At 49.0% G+C, this 17,460-nt stretch overlaps 2 protein-coding genes across 3 annotated transcripts in view; one reads left to right on the top strand and one right to left on the bottom strand.

Annotated features, from left to right (window-relative positions):
• The window catches only part of PPARGC1B (PPARG coactivator 1 beta), a 106,294-nt gene extending 105,541 nt beyond the window's left edge, over nucleotides 1-753 (top strand). The window contains exon 12 of the mRNA XM_079916318.1: nucleotides 314-753. Within this exon, the coding sequence (XP_079772444.1) occupies nucleotides 314-414 (101 nt within the window). The 3' untranslated portion in view covers nucleotides 415-753. The remainder of the gene's footprint in view (nucleotides 1-313) is intronic.
• Nucleotides 754-9,376: 8,623 nt separating this feature from the next.
• Nucleotides 9,377-17,460, bottom strand: part of PDE6A (phosphodiesterase 6A) — a gene marked incomplete at both ends in the record, with an annotated part of 68,572 nt that continues 60,488 nt past the window's right edge. For both annotated transcript variants that reach the window (XM_079917449.1, XM_079917448.1), the window contains 5 exons: nucleotides 9,377-9,456; nucleotides 9,864-10,011; nucleotides 11,753-11,836; nucleotides 12,484-12,558; nucleotides 12,844-12,907. In XM_079917449.1, coding sequence (XP_079773575.1) covers nucleotides 9,377-9,456; nucleotides 9,864-10,011; nucleotides 11,753-11,836; nucleotides 12,484-12,558; nucleotides 12,844-12,907 — 451 coding nt within the window. The remainder of the gene's footprint in view (nucleotides 9,457-9,863; nucleotides 10,012-11,752; nucleotides 11,837-12,483; nucleotides 12,559-12,843; nucleotides 12,908-17,460) is intronic.

Genomic DNA, 17,460 nt, shown 5'->3' on the forward strand with positions numbered 1-17,460 from the left:
TGGTTTCCTAATGGGCAAGAAACTGTTAAGGGAAGTAGAATTAGAGGCTTTTGGAGCTGGAAAGGAGCTCTGGGGGACTCTGCTTCAGGCCTCCCCATCCTACAACCAGGGCGACCGAGGCCCTGAGACACTGCTCCCATGGCAGAGGTGTTCCAGCAGGAGGGCAGCGCTGCTGCCCGCCGCCCGGTGCTCTCTGAGGCCTCGGGCGCATCCGCTCTGTGGTGCTGACCCCGGCGGCAGATTTTCTGGTCCGCTGGCCTTGCTGAGCTGCTTGCCGCCTTCCCCTCTCACTGCCTCCTCCACCCCCACCCAGATTCTAATTCAGAAGAGGCCCTGCCTGCGTCAGTGAAAACCAAGTACGAAGCCATGGATTTTGACAGCTTACTGAAGGAGGCCCAGCAGAGCCTGCACTGATAACAGCCTTAACCTTCGAGGAATACCTCAATACCTCAGACAAGGCCCTTCCAATATGTTTACGTTTTCAAAGAAATTAAGTATATGAGAAGGAGAGAGAGCGAGTGCGTGAGAGAGAGAGAGAGAGAGAGAGAGAGAGGCTTGGAACTGCTGTCCTTTTAAAACAAACAAAAAAATCAATGTTTACATTGAACAAAGCTGCTTCTGTCTGTGAGTTTCCATGGTGTTGACGTTCCACTGCCACATTAGTGTCCTCGCTTCTGACGGGTTGTCCTGGGTGCGTTCCAGACGCTGAGTCCGTCACCCGCCTCCCCTTCCTCCCCGACCGACGTCCCCTCGTAGACGTGCAGCTGTGTTCACCATACCATTTCTTGTCTGTAGTGTGTGATGATGAAATCGTTACTTGTGAATAGAATCAGGATTATAAACTCATTTTTAATTGAAGAAAAAAAAAGTATATCCTTAATGTATTTATGGCTCAGATGTACTGTGCCTGGGATTATTGTATTGCTTCCTTGATTTTTTAACTATGCACTGTCGTGAGGTGTTTGCCACTGAGCTGCACTGCTCCCTTTGCCAGAATGCCCCAGAGGTGCTGGGTGGCCGGAAGCCTGGTCACCGGGGAGGTGTGGCATGCAGCCACAGCTGGGAGGAATGGAGAGAGGTTTCTGGGCCTCTTCTGCTGAGCGCTGCCTTGTCTCTCATTGAGCAAGTTTGGGTCCATTTACAATCAGAGCCCTCATCTGGTGTCCAGCTCACGCTTAGAATTTGTGCCTGGCCGTGAGTGCTCAGATCCTTGCGGACCTTGGAAGGAAGGTGGGGTGAGCTGCGTTATTCCCGTTTTCCAGGCAGTGCCCCAAGAGGCAAAATGACTTGCCCAGGGTCCCACAACCAGTGAGACTACAGAGGAACGGCCCAGCCCGGGCCTATCCTAGGATAAAGAGGCAAAGTTGCAAGGACTGGTAGAGGTGGGTTCAGCTAAAAAGGACAACAGGCTAGACGCTTCCAGGCTCATTTTGTGGGGGTAAGTCAATGGCTGTCTCACCAGCATGGGGCAAGTTTAGGCTCTGGTACCAGTCTTGATCCAAGGGGTCCTGTGGTTTGCTTATACCTGTGGACATGCCATCACAGCTTCAGTGATGCACCTGGGGTGACACAGAGAGGCAACCTGGGAGCGGTCATTCATCCTTTTTGGGCCAGTCACCAGCCCATCCTCCTTCAGCTTGACTTCCCTTTTCTTCACCTGTAAAGTTGTTTTGGTGGCATGGGGCAAGGGGAGCAGGAGGGAGACATGAGGGATGGGGATGGACAAGACAATCTCCAAGCTCCTCTCTCTCTGACGTAGAAAACGTTCATTGGGCTTTACTTTAAAATTTGTGTTCTTGAGTGATGTCAGAGCCATGTCCAGCTTGGATGTTCTGCAGGTGCCTTGGGGGCCGTTTGTGAGGGAGAGCATGGCCAGGAAGGGTAAGAGTGCATTGCTTCTGCTTCAGACAGAGCGGCTCCAACTTGGTCTCTTTCACACATCAGGGTTCCTTGGGAAATTTTTGTGTTTAAAAGAAAAAAAGTCCTGCTGCTTAAAAAAAAGTTTGAACTTGACTCATTTAACTAAACGAGGTGATTTAATCTATTATTAATGCCGGGCCTATTTCTTTGGGAATTGGTAGTTACGGGGTTTTGGTTTGTTTGTTTGTTTGTTTTTGCAGTACGCAGGCCTCTCACTGTTGTGGCCTCTCCTGTTGCGGAGCACAGGCTCCGGACGCGCAGGCTCAGCAGCCACGGCTCACGGGCCCAGCTGCTCCGCGGCATGTGGGATCTTCCCAGACCGGGGCACGAACCCGTGTCCCCTGCATCGGCAGGTGGACCCTCAACCACTGCGCCACCAGGGAAGCCCTGTTTGTTTGTTTTTAAGATTATAAAATACCTCAGTAGGTTAGCTGGGCCGACGAACCTCTCCTGAGAGGTGAGCATACTCCAAGCTGGCAGAGAAGGTTGGAGGAGACAGGCGTTAGAGGAACAGGGAATTTGAGTTCCTGTGTATCAAGTCACTTCACCTCTCTGGGCCCCAATTGTCTTTTCTGTGTAATGGGCTGAGGGGGAGAATTAGGCAAGCTGATCTCTAAGGTCCTTGCCAGGTCTGATAGTCTTAGCTTCTCCTAAGGTGGTATCTAGCAAATACATAGTGGCATATGGGCCACTACTCCCATGTCCTCGGCCAGTAGCAGATATAACTAATCAACCACAGTACTCATGTTCTCTGAGCTTGGTCATGCTATTAGAATCCTCAACACAGTTCCGAGCAGCCATTACTAACTGATCAGAGTTTAACCTGTTTAACCTTCTGGTCTAATCTTTGAATGGTTTCTGTTATACAGAACTATATGGTGGTGGGTTTCATGCTGGCCCAACCCTGATCTATGAGAGAAGATTCCCCTAAAGCCCTTCCTTGGCACAGGACTCCCAATATTACTCCGACACAATCCCATTTCGGGGTGGGGGCCAAGTGGAATCGTGGGCAGGAACATGTTTGGGGAAGGCAGGGTTTAGGAGGATGGACCAAAAGGGGACTTTCCACAGCACGGACCTGCACATTCTAAATTCCTTTGATAGCTGTTCACTGCCTAGCATACAGTAGGCACACAATAAATGGTTATGGAATAGAATGGAATGGAATAGAATTTAAATCCACCCGCTGTCTCCCCTAAGTCCTGATTTGCACCAAGGAGTAAACTGAGATTTCATCCTGTGGAAAAAGTAGGAAGGAACTCTGCATTCAGAGTCTGGAGAACTGGGTTGAGTCCTGGCTCTGTCAAAAACTATCTTTGTGACTTTCATAAGTCACAGAGTCCCTTCCTCTCCCTAAGCCTTGGTGTGCCAGAAGGAGTCAGACTAGATGATCTCTAAGCCCCTCCTATTTGCTTCTTCCTTGATTACACTAGCCTAGAGATTCTACCATGAGAAGATGGTACCTTAGGGTAAAGAAATGCAGACTTTTAGTGAAGGACAAATGTGTCCCCTCTTCTGGGTCAGCTGAAGCTGCCCTTTCACTTCAGATTAATACAAGGCACTTGAAGGTAGTTAGACATTGGCTCTTGAGTGTAGTACTGGGACGTGATATGCCTAAGGTGGGGGCTGGGTCCCGCTGATGGGAGAGGGTGCCTGCCAAAGGCATCAGGAAGTTTCTTCTCTCCATCCCGTACATAAAAGGCTGCAAGTTCTAAAACTGACCAACCCTGCAGACAACCTCCATCCAGAAGACTCATTCGGTGCTCTGTATTATTTACCAAGGAGGCTCCAAGGTCTCTCCAGACAACTAGTCAACCTTGGTCTCTTTCCCACCAAATTAAGGAGTAACCCAGAGGGAGCAGCTGCCATTGGCAACCATCTCATTGTAGCTCTGTCCTAGTATTTGCTCTTGATCATGTTTACATGTGATTGCCATAAAAGCTTACAGTAGACTGTGTTGGTAGCCACCCACGCAAGGCAGGTTGTACTGTCCATCTCTGTGCCGTGCTGGTGTTTTCCAAATATGTCCGATCTAAACGCTAAGTGGAATTCTTCCATCTCCTTCCTCAGTCGGTACGGGCTGAATCAGAATCCTCACTCCTGGGGGCTCTGGTTACCGAAGGAAAATGCATCAAAGAGGTAAAGAATATGAGTGGATGGAGTGCAGCTACGGCGGTGACCCCCTTCCCCCCCATCATACCTTGCCCCCCAACCAGAACACTGCTTTGAGACCCAAAGCGCCAGTCAGGTGTCTGCATCTGCTGTGAGTTCTCACAGCTTTGCGTGTCAAATGTGCCCAGCAGAGAGGCAGGGCTTCAGGGGTTCCAGGGTGGGAAGAGGAAGGGAAGAACGCTCTAAGCTGCAAAGACTCGGTACCCAGGTCCTGATGTGGGAAGACATGCAATCAGAAATCGTTCTCGCCTAAAGCCTGTGCTTGTTGATGTTTGGAGAGCGATTTCTTCTAGGTGTATGCAATATACGTACTGCGGGGGCAGGGAAGGCATGACAGTGCAGCCCTTCTGCAGGGATGGCTTGGAACCCTATCCCAGGCCTTAGGTTCAGTTGAAATGACAGCTGAGCCTGCAGCTTGAGAGATGGGACATCCCAGCTGTGAAGCAGAATCAACCCCAAAGGATTTGTTGATCTGACTCACTGATGTCAAAACTGCAGTATTTTCTTACCATTTGAGATTTAGCAGTTGTCCTCAGATATGACCAAGGAAAGAAATTGAATGTACAGTAGCAAATGAAGTGAACCTAATGGTTTCAATGGCCAAAGAAGAGGGATCCTTCCCATTGGGGCAGAAGGAAACCGGTTTGTGCTTACGTGCAATATGTTTAAGCCGTTCCCCAAGTCCCTGAGACATTTGCACATATAGATGGGCTCCAGGGCTGTCTGCCGGGTCCAGGGGTATGGGGTAAATGGAGGGAGAGCTTGGGAGCTGGGAAACCCTCATGCATAGCGATGCCCTTGGCCCAAAACAGACGTGAGGTGGAGGGTCCCTGAGAGCCGGCTGTAGAATGTCCAGGAAAGTAGGCAGAGGCTACCTTTGCATGGAACCAATAAAAGCACTTTGAGAAAACCACAGCACTCAGCCTGGCTCCGTGTTTCTACACTGGCGAATATGGATCTCCTTGGGCTGTGTGAGGCATTCTCCTAGGGATTGGAACAGGGGATCAGGAAAGGGGCTGGTGAGGGAGGAGGGAGCAGAGATGCCTTCCTAGACATCAGCCACAGGAGAGCCCATTCTAGGGTCAGCCCTTTGCTGGCCTCTTTGTTGGAGGCCCTAAAAATGGAGTGGTGCTTTTCAATCTCGGTACCTATTTCTGTAAAAAAAAAAAAGAAAAAAGAAAACAGCACAGCTGATTGAAATGGGTTTGCAGAGCAAATCGTTTATCTATAAGCCATCTCAAAGTGAGAAACCCAGAGTTTCTTGCTTGCTATGTGGTCTTGGGCCACTGTTTCCTCATTTACAAATGGGAATATTGGATGGAATGAGCACTAAAGTAAGTCCCTTTCACCTCTGATAGACTCAGATTCCCATCCTGGAGCCTCGGGAATCCATCACTAACCCACGAAACCAATTCCATTCTCTGACTGCCCAGCTCACATTCAGGGTGAGAGTTCTCTGCAAGGTAACCAACCCGCGGTGGATTCAGACCCACCTGGTCCTGGCCGAGCTACCTTATATGAGGAGGCCAGCTCCCCAGGACAGATCTAAGCCATAGTTTCTGATGGGGTGGTGAGAAGTAAACCCCAGCTTGGCTAGGTGGCGATGTCGAGTCTCCCGTGAGCCTCGTCGTTGTCCTCGCCGCCGAGCAGCTTTCAGTCCGAATGTTGTGACCACTTGGCTGTTTCTCTATTGCTCACAGACAATACTAGCAATACACTTGTTTTTCCAAAACAGCTTAACTTAGGCACTTTTCACACATTTCTTTCAAATGATTGTAAAACATATGGGGCAACAGGAGGCGTGGATCACGCTGCATATGTTTAGGGCAACTTTTGTTTTTTGTTTCATTATAGCGGCGGTGACTGAGGCTTCAAGATCGGGGGGACAGATGTTTAGGTACTCCATTTCATCAGAATGCCTTGCACGTTCAGAAGCAGCACAGAAATCCAACTGCCCGAACTGGGGGTTCGGAAAATAGGGTTTTGTAGGTGGTCGTTCCCTGGGCTGTGCAACAGTGTCTCAAAGACATGTTTTATAGGCAGAACCCCCTCTCTGCTGTACATTTTGTCAAAGGATCCTCCAAGCCTCCTTTTTCACTTTGCCAGCCTTGCTCGTGGGTGACTTTTGAAGGGACTGGTCATCTTCCACCTCAGCACTTTGCCTTATTAACGTCTAGCCGCCATCTAGTGGCCAAAGACTGTATCTACCAGCTACCCAGATGGAAGGCAAATAAATCCTTTTGGCTACCTTGCTGTCCAACACCAACTTTGGGAATGAAATGCAAGGTCATGAGCAAACTGTCTGTGTGTTTAGAGCACAGTGTAACACCAGTCAGAAGCCCCAGCAGCAGCCACGCAGACTGAGAAGTAATACACTAGCTATCCTGTTGGCAGCAGAGACAGGAGTGGACCCTGTGCCCAGGTGCCCAGGAGGGGTTTACTGTAACTGCAATACTGGCAGCGCAGCTGCTGACCTTGTTAAGTGAACCTCTGCTCTGTGCCCCCCACTGGACCCTCGGGACAAGCAAAGAGGTTGAGTGTGAGGATTCTGTGGGGGGCCTGGCCATGGCCTTTGGTATGGTCCACCGAATAGCCAAATAGATTTTTTTTGTTTGTTTGGTTTTGTATTTAAAAATCTTGTCAAATGTTTTTGTGTTAGGAATAAAAAGTCATAAACTACTCCCAACTTTGTTTCTGGAGGAATGTTTTGATTCCAATGGAAAGAGGTTGGAACTCTCAAGGGGTGTGCGGTCAGAGTGGTCAGTGGACCAGGGAAGTGGACCACTTGGATTTCCAAATGGTTTCTGGGGAAGATGGCCATCCAGAAGTCTGGCCCAGGGCAGTCTGCTCCGGAAATTCACACCCACTCCCTTCACCTACTTGTGCCACGGGATTAGCATTGGTTTGGAGCATCTGCTTCTTCCAGAGGCAGCTGCTAATGTTGAAACCAACACAAGATTCCTCTCCCCAACCCCAGGTTTCTAAAGAAACAGTGACTGTAGCTCGCCTTAATCGACTGGGCAAGGTGGTCCCTATGGTCCCTTCCAGCATTTCCAAATATTGGACTCAAATCCTTTTCTCTTAGTGTGACCATGCAGCCTAGAGAATTCTGAGCAATAGGAAGCCAGGGCTTTCCCTGGCTCTGTGACAGGGTCAAACCAGGGAATGGCTAACCTTGTGAGGTTTGGGCATCCCCAGGGGTACTACTGTAGGGGGCATTATTTATTAGGAAGCTCAACAAGGTAACTACAGCCTGGGGTGTGTGAGCGCAAGGTTGTGTGTGTGTGTTTGTGTGTGTGTATGCATGTGTGCACGCCTGTGTTTGTGTGTATGTATGGAATTACATTGATGCATTTCTTGAGAAAGGTGCAAGAATTTCACCTACACAGAGGGACACATCTGCTTTGTTATTTATAATAGAAAGCTAAAATTTAATTTTTTAAAGGACACTGCTGATGATTGAGAATCAAGTTTTTAGTTTTGCTATTTTTTTTAATTGGTAGAGGATTTTTTATATATTTTTTCCATTTTGTTGGGTTGTGTCCTTATTTATATAAATACATTATCCCCGAGGGCAAAGGAAGAGAACTTCTTTGCTTTTAATTATTATGGTTGGCATTGTCCCCATTTTATTTCTGGTGTGGTTTATCTGTCTTACCTTCTAAATGAGACACTGTTTTCCTGTATTTGTACATTGTCAGATTCTATAGTTTCCTAGATAATTTAACCAAATTGCTCTATGTATTATTATTCCGTGAGTATAAAGTTCTATTTTAACGTCTGTAAATACTTCAGAACTGGCTTCTTTTCTCAAACTCCCACTGTGGAGTTAATTGTTTACATCACAAAAACTGTAGAATCTCGATGCTCATGTACTGTAAATAGTGAAGTGATCTGCTTATAAATAAACTTAACAAATACACTATGGAGATTAAAAAGAAAATACCACCTACAGCCCTGCCCAGGTGTGTCTTTCTTTATTGGTCCTACGACGTGCTCGTTGAGGGTCGCGCCGGCTACTAACTGGGAAAAGGATTCTAGCTGCAGCGTCATCTCTCAGAGAAGACCCCAGTCCAGGTGTGCCCCTCACTCCAAAACTCTCCGAGCTCACTAGTCCTTTCTTCATAGCACTTCTTTGTGGATCGTGATGAACCATTCAGACTCGCCTCACATAACATTGTTCCATTCTGGCTTCTTGCCGGTATGACTCTTATGAAGCTATAGGTACCACCTTGTGAACGAGGACTCCCTCGTTTTGGTATATCCGCTTTTTCACACAAGCACACTAAATATATGTGCTAAAAGAGAGATTTTGACATTTTGGTTTCAGGCGACACTCACCAACTGACGACTATGAAATGGTTTCTGGTCGGAGGATATGGAAAACTTGAATTGTGTGCCATATTTGGGTGAACTTGAAACATTTTCCTTTGCTCACTTACTCCCAGTGACAGCAGTGAAGAGTGGCATCTTCCAGGACTTTCCGTCTTGGATGTGTGTGCTATTGCTGCGGAGTTGTCCTGTGTTGGGCCAAGGTGACCAGGCCTTAACACCTGGCATGGATCAGTCACTGGGTGCAGGCCACCACCCTTGGGCAACTGTCTCCCTGCGGATGAGGTAATCCCCGAAGCGGCTGACGCCGAGGGCTGTCTGCTGACAGCGCTCATCACTGCTGGGAACACAAGTCTTCAGTAAAGGGTCTGTGCAGCTCATCACAGCATCTGCCACAGCTGGATATTAGGGGTTCGTGAGTTGCATGTGATAAGGATGTGGTTATGTTAGAAAACGCCCCTATGTCTTTAAAGATGTATAATGGAGGAGTAAACGATATGTCTGGAATTTGCTTTTAAATATTTCAGCTAAGAAAAAAATGAAAAAAATATAAAAGGACAGACGAAGCAAATGTGGCAAAACTCGATATTAGAATCTGGGTGATGGGGAGGTGGAGATGCATTGTGCAGTTCTCTACTTCTGAGGATGATTGCAAATTTGTGTACTATAAAATGAAAGTATAAGAACAAAAATGATTCTAGGTAAGCAGGTGAGTCTGGCGCTAATGTTTAACTGAGTCTATGAAAGGCAAAATGTTGGTTGTAGCTCAATAAAAAGTGCTCACAGCCAAAAAGAGCCTTGAAAGCCACTAGGGAAGATGTAAACTAAATTCTTCTTCGGTCTTCAAACCCTATAACTCTGACTTGTCAAGCAGGTGCGTGGTTTCCCACTGGCTTGGGTACCCTCCTCCAGTGAAGGGTGGGGCCGGTCTGGGCGTGGATCCCCGCTTGCGCTACTGGACACAGCAGGACTTGGATGCAGGCGCGCCTCCACCTGAGCCTGGTTTTCCCCCAGGCTGATTTCCTGCGGCTGCTGCTGCAATCAGACAAGAAAGAGAACACACCAGATGAGAGGAGGCTGTGGCAGGCTTTCCCTTTGACCTGGTTTGGACCAAGAGTTGCAAACTCAAGGGCTTTCAGAGGCCCTATGTCTACCACTTTATTATTGGAATCTGTCCTACACTGGTTGGGGGCAGTCAGGGAATCCTTGCTGGGAGCCTCAGTCTTGGGAACCAGGCTCTGCTACTGCTCACAGTGTGACTTGGCCATGACACTTCACCTCTGCGGGCCTCAGTGCTCTCATACGTAGAATGGGGACAGCTAGGTCGTGGGGAGGCCCGAATAGGTCCACGTGTGTGAGGCTTTGCGGCCCCGCCAGGCACGCCATGAGAGCTCGGTGTGTGTGGCGTAGGGGCTCTCCGTCCTCCCCCTTCCACAAACCTTGGTTGGCTGCCTGCCCTTTCTGCTTCTCCTCCTCCAGCATCTTCATCTTGGCTTCATACTCGTCAGCGAGCACCTTCCACTCCTTGCGGTTGTTGGTGATCCCATCCAGCATGGGAGTGATCTCCTCGTGGAACCGGGAGAATTCCTGGAAGAGAGAGACAGAGCCTCTGGCGCAGGAGTCGAGCCCTGGAGTCCGGGTTCCAGGTGGAGCACAGTGGGTCGTGTCTGCACTGGAATGAGCTGCCCGGGCGCGTTGCAGCTTCCGTCCCCAGCGGTGTGTGTGACGACACTGCAGGGCTTCTGGCCACAAGGTCCCATGCCGCTCCCGCTTGAAACCCTCCTGTGGCACTCCCTGGTTTTCAGGATGAAGCACAAGCTCCTTCACAAGGCTTTCAAGCTCTCCAGACCCAGTGCTCTCCCCCTTCACCAACTTGAACCCTCCGGACATTGCAAATCTGTCAGTTTCTGTGGGCTTCATACCAGCTCTTGCCTTTGCTGGAACACTCTAACTTATCCCTTCTTTTCCCTTGAGGCCTCCACTTAGACATCACTTCCTCGGGGAAGCCTCTTCTGATCCCCAAGGTAAGTCAGGTCCTCTATTAGCAGCTCCCCAAACCTTCTCTTCCTACAGCTCACTTCACTGTAATGACTCCCTTTGCCAATCTGCCCCCGGAGCTGTGAGCTGGAGAGGGCAGGGACAACTCTGCTCATTCATTGAGGTGGCCTTGGCCTAGTACAGGGTCTGGGGCACAAAGACAGTCAATATTTGCTGAGTGAAATCGGGATAGGAAGAGGATTCTTAAGGTCTCTTAGCTCTAAGAATAAAAATAATGCCTTTGAGCACAGCACGTGACAGTTTATGAAGTGCTTTATCTCTGATCCTCAGAAACTCCTGCGAGGTGGGAAAATGAGACTCATTACTCCTAGATTTTTAGATGAAGAAATGGAGATGCAGATTGGTGGAGATTTGCACAAGGTAAGGATGGCAAATCCAGGGTCTACTGTGGAGTTCAGCCAGAGCCAGCTGTGCTCAGAGCTGCCTGGGTTCAGATCTAGATTCTGCCACCAGCTGTGTGACCTTGGGCAGGACACCATGAAATCAGGACAGCACCTCATAGGGTTGCTGTGAAAATGCACGTAAAGCACTCAGCCCAGTCTTTGTTGTTTCATATATTACTGATGGTCGTGGAGAGCGTCAACTATGCTGCCCTGTTGCTCAGAGGACCCCAGTTAGTCTGCGTTATATCAGAGATGCGCTTGTGCGCCCTCTGGGAGCAGAAGGGCTGCAGCTTATGCAGCAGAAAGAGCCCTAGACTAGGGGTCAGGCGTCCCGGCCCTGATGCTGTCTCTAGCTGACTCCAGTGACCTGGCCCTGTGATTTCTCCTCTCTGACCTCTGTCTCTTCATGTAACATGGCCAAAATAAAAATAACAAATGAGAGGGGGGGTGTGGCACAGATAACATGGATTGGGGCGTGGTGGGTTTCTCAAGAGAGGGACTAACTTTGAGCCAAAACTCAAAGAGAAGTTCCAGATTATCTTTTGGCAATTGAGTAACTGTGACCTGTCATATTCCCACAAGCTGGGGAAGTTAGGAAGGCATGTATCTGCTATGCTCCCCATTTCTCTGCCTGAAAACACGATATGTCATTTGTCCCGCAACTATTTATTGAGCGACTAGGATATACGAAGCTCCGGGCTCTGGCCTGGGTATGCAGTCACACAAGCTCCTACGGGGCTGTCCTGAGGACCAAATGCCATTGGAGGTGAGAAGCGCTTTGTAGAGTATCACTCGTCACTTGCCAGGGTTTTTTATTCCTAATGTCATTTGGGAATCCCGGGCTCATCAAAGACATCTTGTTGGGCCTTTGAAAGCAAAGGACTTACCTTGTAGACAAAGGTGCAAACGAAGTCAATGAAGCCGACCTGAAGCTTGGGGAGTTCGTCCGCCTTGTTTCTGTCCATCATGGGCTGTCAGCGGGGGGAGAAAGAGTTAACTGCACTGGGCTCCTCCTGGCCTGATGCAGCAAGGGGACCCACCCTACCAATGAAACATTCTTGCAAAACAAAAACCCTCTAACTGGTCTCCCTGTGTCTGGTGGGGGGCCGGCTGACAGTTCCAGCCAAGTTTACTTTCAATGTCGGTAGGTTCTCAGCTTGACCAGGTCATCCCCTTGCATGGTCTGTGGTGTTAGAACAGAGCCAGGGGAGGTGGATTCCTAGACTGTCGGAACTGAAAGGGAAATCTAAGTTTTGGCGTCCACTTGTCAATCTCTACTTAGCTGAGTGTGCTAAGGACACATAGCTTAAAGCAGGGTCCTCAAACTTTAGGAGAGAGCACATTGCTGGCCCACCCCCAGAGTTTCTGTTCAGGCAGGTCCAGGGTGGGTCTGTGGATTTGCATCTGTAATATGTTCCCAAGTAACGAGGTTGATGGTGGTCTGCAGGGGCCATACTTTGAGAACCACTGCATTAAGGAAAGGTCATCTCTGTGGTAAGGTCACACATCCCTGTGTCAAGGGTGAGGAGGCACATCTGTCCATCACGGCGAGGTCACTGCTCTCCACCAGGATGAGATCACATGCCCAGTATCAGGCTGAAGTCCCTTCTCTACTCACAATGGGATTCTGTTGCAGCACCGTGCGCTCCAGGTCACCTTGTTCCCAGAATTCGGCAGCAACCAGTAGCGCCACCTGCAACAGGCAGACACCCGCCATGGAGTCAAGCCCCAGCCCCAATCCTCCTACCCCTGCTCGCATCCCACGTGGGTTTCCAGCTCAGCGAAGACATAAACCCCACTCCTGCCCTGCCACCCTGCTTTATGTCATCCTGGGAGAGGTCCTCAGGTGATTGCCATGTCGTGGGAGAGGAGGATGGAGCAAAGGTGGGCTGCCTCAGGAGCTGGAGAATCCAAGCCACATTAGCTGCTGTCACCAGTACTGGGATGCTCCTTCTCTCGGGTCAGGAGGAGTGCATACCTTGCTCTGCACCTCCCAAGGCTTGGTGATGGCTGAGAGATCACAGGCGGTCATCATCATGGCCCTGCACACAAGCACGCCATCCATCAGTCCGGAGCCAGTCATGGCTGTATATCTGGTTAATTCCATCTATCTCTCCTTCCTCTGCCCCTACTAGTAGGTGACCTCATCCCATGGTGAGAAGAGGGGTCACTTCCCCATTGCATCTGAAGGTCAGGTTTTGAAATCAAATAGAGGTTTAAATCCTGCCTCTGTCAGTTACCAGGAGTTTGACATTGAGCAATTAAACCAACTTCTCTATGCCTCAGTTTCCCATCTGTAATAATAATGGTACGGCCCTCATGGAGTGGGTACAAGATTAAATGAGATAATGTGTGAAAAATCTTAGCATGGTGCCTGGATATAGTATGTGCATAATAAACACTGGCGATGATCAGGAACATATATTGGGTTTCTATTATGTGCCACACACTGTTCTAGGCATTTTATAGACATCAATTTCATTTAAATCCCATCACATCCTCGAAGTTCCTTCTCTCCTGTCTAATATAGAACAATGTTTCTCAACCTTTTTCTCATCATCCTCCCTGCTCCACTGTCAAAGAGCTTTTTTATTAGACATTTTTCCTATAATCGCTGTACCATGAAATTTTAATAGCACAGACATACTGTATATCTGTTTGGAGGGCCACAGACCATTGTAATGTCTAAGATGTTTTACTCCTCTCCCAAGAACCGCTTTTTGCCCCATTGAGTAATACATGATGCAGGGAGAAGGGCGACCCTGGTCATTGTGAGGAAGCCTTACGTTAAGAAGTAGAGGAAGGGATTGAGGAAAGAAAGAAAGGGTTAAAAGATAAACTCTTTTTTTTTTAATATTTTGATTTCTTTTTTTTTTTTTTTTTTGGCTGCGTGGGGTCTTCGTTGCTGCGTGCAGGCTTTCTCTAGTTGTGGCAAGCAGGAGCTACTCTTCGTTGTGGTGTGCGCGCTTCTCATTGCGATGGCTTCTCTTGTAGCAGAGCATGGGCTCTAGGCACACGGGCTTCAGTAGTTGTGGCACGCAGGCTCAGTAGTTGTGGCTTGTGGGCTCTAGAGCACAGGTTCAGTAGATGGGGCACACAGGCTTAGTCGCTCTGTGGCATGTGTGATCTTCCCAGACCAGGGCTCGAAACTGTCCCCTGCATTGGCAGGTGGATTCTTTTTCTTTTTAATAAATTTATTTTATTATTTATTTATTTATTTATGGCTGTGTTGGGTCTTTGTTGCTGTGCACGGGCTTTCTCTAGTTGCGGTGAGCAGGGGCTACTCTTTGTTGCGGTGCACAGGCTTCTCATTGTGGTGGCTTCACTTGTTGCAGAGCACAGGCTCTAGGCACACGGGCTTCAGTAGTTATGGCACATGGCCTCAGTAGTTGTGGCTCGCGGGCTCTAGAGCACAGGCTCAGTATTTGTGGCACACGGGCTTAGTCCCTCTGTGGCATGTGGGATCTTCCCGGACCAGGGCTCGAACCCATGTCCCCTGCATTGGCAGGTGATTCTTAACCACTGGAAGGTGGATTCCTAACCACTGTGCCACCAGGGAAGTCTCTAAAGGATAAATTCTTAAAGGAGTTTCACAATAATAGGAAGGTAAGACAGGTATTATTACATAGGTAGGTACAATATAAGACAGAAGGGAGGGAACATGGGAAAATAATTGGAGAAAGGGGCCAATTTGAGAATGTATTTCAGAGTCGGGGTGTAGTGGCATGAGCATCTGGGATGGGAATGCCGGGGCCATGTACTATGGGCCTTAATTCCATGCTGGAATTAAGTGTAGGTGTATCCAATAAGCAGAAAGAGCTTTTGAAGGTTCAAGGCCAGGTCATGACCTCATCAGAGCTGCTTGGCAGCACCTGTAGGATGGAGCAGACAGGAAAGGGAGGGAAGAAGGAAGGAAGGAAGGAAGGAAGGAAGGAAGGAAGGAAGGAAGGAAGACGCTGCAGCAATGCAGGCAGGATGGCAGGAGGGCCTGACCTGTAGCAATACCCACGGGCTGGAAGAGCATGGGGTCTACTTCACGTGGTAGAGCCAACCCGACTTGGTGAGATGATGGGCATGGGCTGGGAAGGGAATAGTCGGAGAAGGTTGGGGCTCTGAACCTAACTAGTGGCTTGATGATTTTACAATTTACCAGCTGTATCTGGCATAGGTTACATAAGCTGGTCTGGGAGGCCTGAGGAGTTATGAAATATTAACAGGTTTAACTATCTCCTTTTTTTTTTTTTGCGGTACGCGGGCCTCTCACTGTTGTGGCCTCTCCCGCTGCAGAGCACAGGCTCCGGACGCGCAGGCTCAGCGGCCATGGCTCACGGGCCCAGCCGCTCCACGGCATGTGGGATCTATCCCAGACCAGGGCATGAACCCATGTCCCCTGTTTCGGCAGGCGGACTCTCAACCACTGCGCCACCAGGGAAGCCCTTAACTATCTTTGATTAAGTAAACCCTCAAAAACTCATAGAAATCTTTAAGTAAGTAAGTTTTCAGGAATGCATACATCTCTTAGAAACCCCTTTATACTTTGTAATAACTTCAGAACACATGCCTAATGCTTCATGTTGTGTTGTAGACGCTATGTTTACCATCACACACATTAAGCAAATGAATGTTTGGCTGTGAATCCAGGAGTCACCGGTTCCCTGCTACCCATCAGTGTCTACATTTTAAGCCCACAGGTGTGGCTTCAGGAGAGCACTGGAGGTTTACTTTCCTTGGCTGGAGAAATCATGTGAAAATCACTCCCAGCAATTAAGGAAACAACTAAGTGTTTTAGAGATAGAGATTTGGTACGTTCTGGGATGTGGTGGGGAAGGGGACGTGGGGGACACACCTGGACACAAGAAAAGCCAATCCAAAGCCTCGTGCTCTAAAGACAAGGCATTACATTCACTTCAGCACCACTGCCTTAGGTGTTCCGAGGCCAAGATGCTATGCTATGCATGAGGGATCCAGAGAGGCCTGAAGGGAGCTCATAGTCACTTAAGGAACATAGAGGGGAAGAAAAACACAAAAACTGTTATCACAATATGCTAAGTGGGATAGATGGTAGAAGTACAAGGTGCAAAGAAATAAAAATCCATGGGCTTCCCTGGTGGCGCAGTGGTTGAGAGTCCGCCTGCCGATGCAGGGGACACAGGTTCGTGCCCTTGTCCGGGAGGATCCCACATGCCTCGGAGCGGCTGGGCCCGTGGGCCATGCGTGTCCGGAGCCTGTGCTCTGCAACGGGAGGGGTCGCGGCGGTGAGAGGCCCGCGTACCTCAAAAAAAAAAAAAAAAGAAATAAAAATCCAAAGGTAAGAGCAACTAGCCTGGTGCAGGGGCCTTCGGAGAGGTGACAGTGAGGCGGGGCCCTGAGGGGTGCATAGGAGCTCTCCAGGAGGAGAGAGAAGAAAGGGTATAGTGGGCAGAGGCGTGGTGGAGGGTACACGGCATTGCCACAGGGCAGAGGGCCATCCAGCAGGTGACCGTAGGAGCATTCATCTATCCATCCTTGTACGTGTATGCATGCCAGATGTCAGGCAGGGGCTGGTTCACAGCACCCCTGCTCTCAGAGAGCTGGTGTTGGGGAGTCACACATGTATCTCACAAATATGTGTAAATGTGTAAACAACTGAATACTCGGAAGGAAAGGAGTCCTATTCTAGGAGATAACGTAACAAGAGAAACTGACCTAAGTCTGGGAGGTCAGGGAGGGCTTCCCTGAGGAAGTGGCCCTGGAGCTGATATCTGCTGGAAGTATAGCAGTGAACTTGGTGACAAAGGCAGTGGGAAAACACATTCCAGGCAGAGAGAACATCTAGTGCAAAGGCCCTGATGGAAGGAAGCCTGGCACACTCAAAGAGCTGGAAGGGAGGAAGAGCTCAGGGAGCAGGTGGCAGAGGGGGTGAGAGGGGACCCAAGAGATAAGCAGGGCAGACCCACAGAACCCAGGCTGCGGTGAGGGGATATCTTTATGCTAAGAGCAGCGGGAAAAGCCACTGAAGAGTGGAAGGGGTCATATTTGCATCTTACAGAGAACATAGTGGCTTCGGTACGGAGGGCACAGGAATGCCAGCCGGGAGCCCAGTTTGGAAGCCATTTCAGGATCCAGACAAGAGATGGACGTGGCAATAAAAGGAAGTGTCCAGATAGACAAGGCATTTAAGAAGTAAACTCAACAGGGTTTGGGGATAGATTAGACATGCAAAGTGAGGAAGAGGAAGATTTTAGGGTGAAAGAGAGTAAAGGACAATAGGGTTATTATGCAGAAGAGAGTGAGAGTAAGTCATGAAGACTTGCTGAGAAATTTGAACCTTAGCCCCAAGGTAGGGGAGAGTCAGTGAGAGGAGGGGGTGGAGTTGAATGGGAGAACAGTATAAAACTCTGTACAAGGCTTTGGAATTAGAGCAGTTAGATTCTCACTCTTGTCCTTACTTGCCATATCTAGGGCAAGTGACTTAATGTCTTTGAGTCTTTCTCTGTTCTTTGGTGAAATGAGATAAGCATATTAGGTTGGATCATATGAAATTCTGATTTTGTGGGTCAAAAACTGTCGTAAGTCAGCAATTTCACAGGGTTCAATGCAATTTATCTGTCCTAGG

The sequence above is a fragment of the Stenella coeruleoalba genome (assembly GCF_951394435.1).
Source record: "Stenella coeruleoalba genome assembly, chromosome: 3".
In the NCBI taxonomy this organism is placed as follows: Eukaryota; Metazoa; Chordata; class Mammalia; order Artiodactyla; family Delphinidae; genus Stenella; species Stenella coeruleoalba.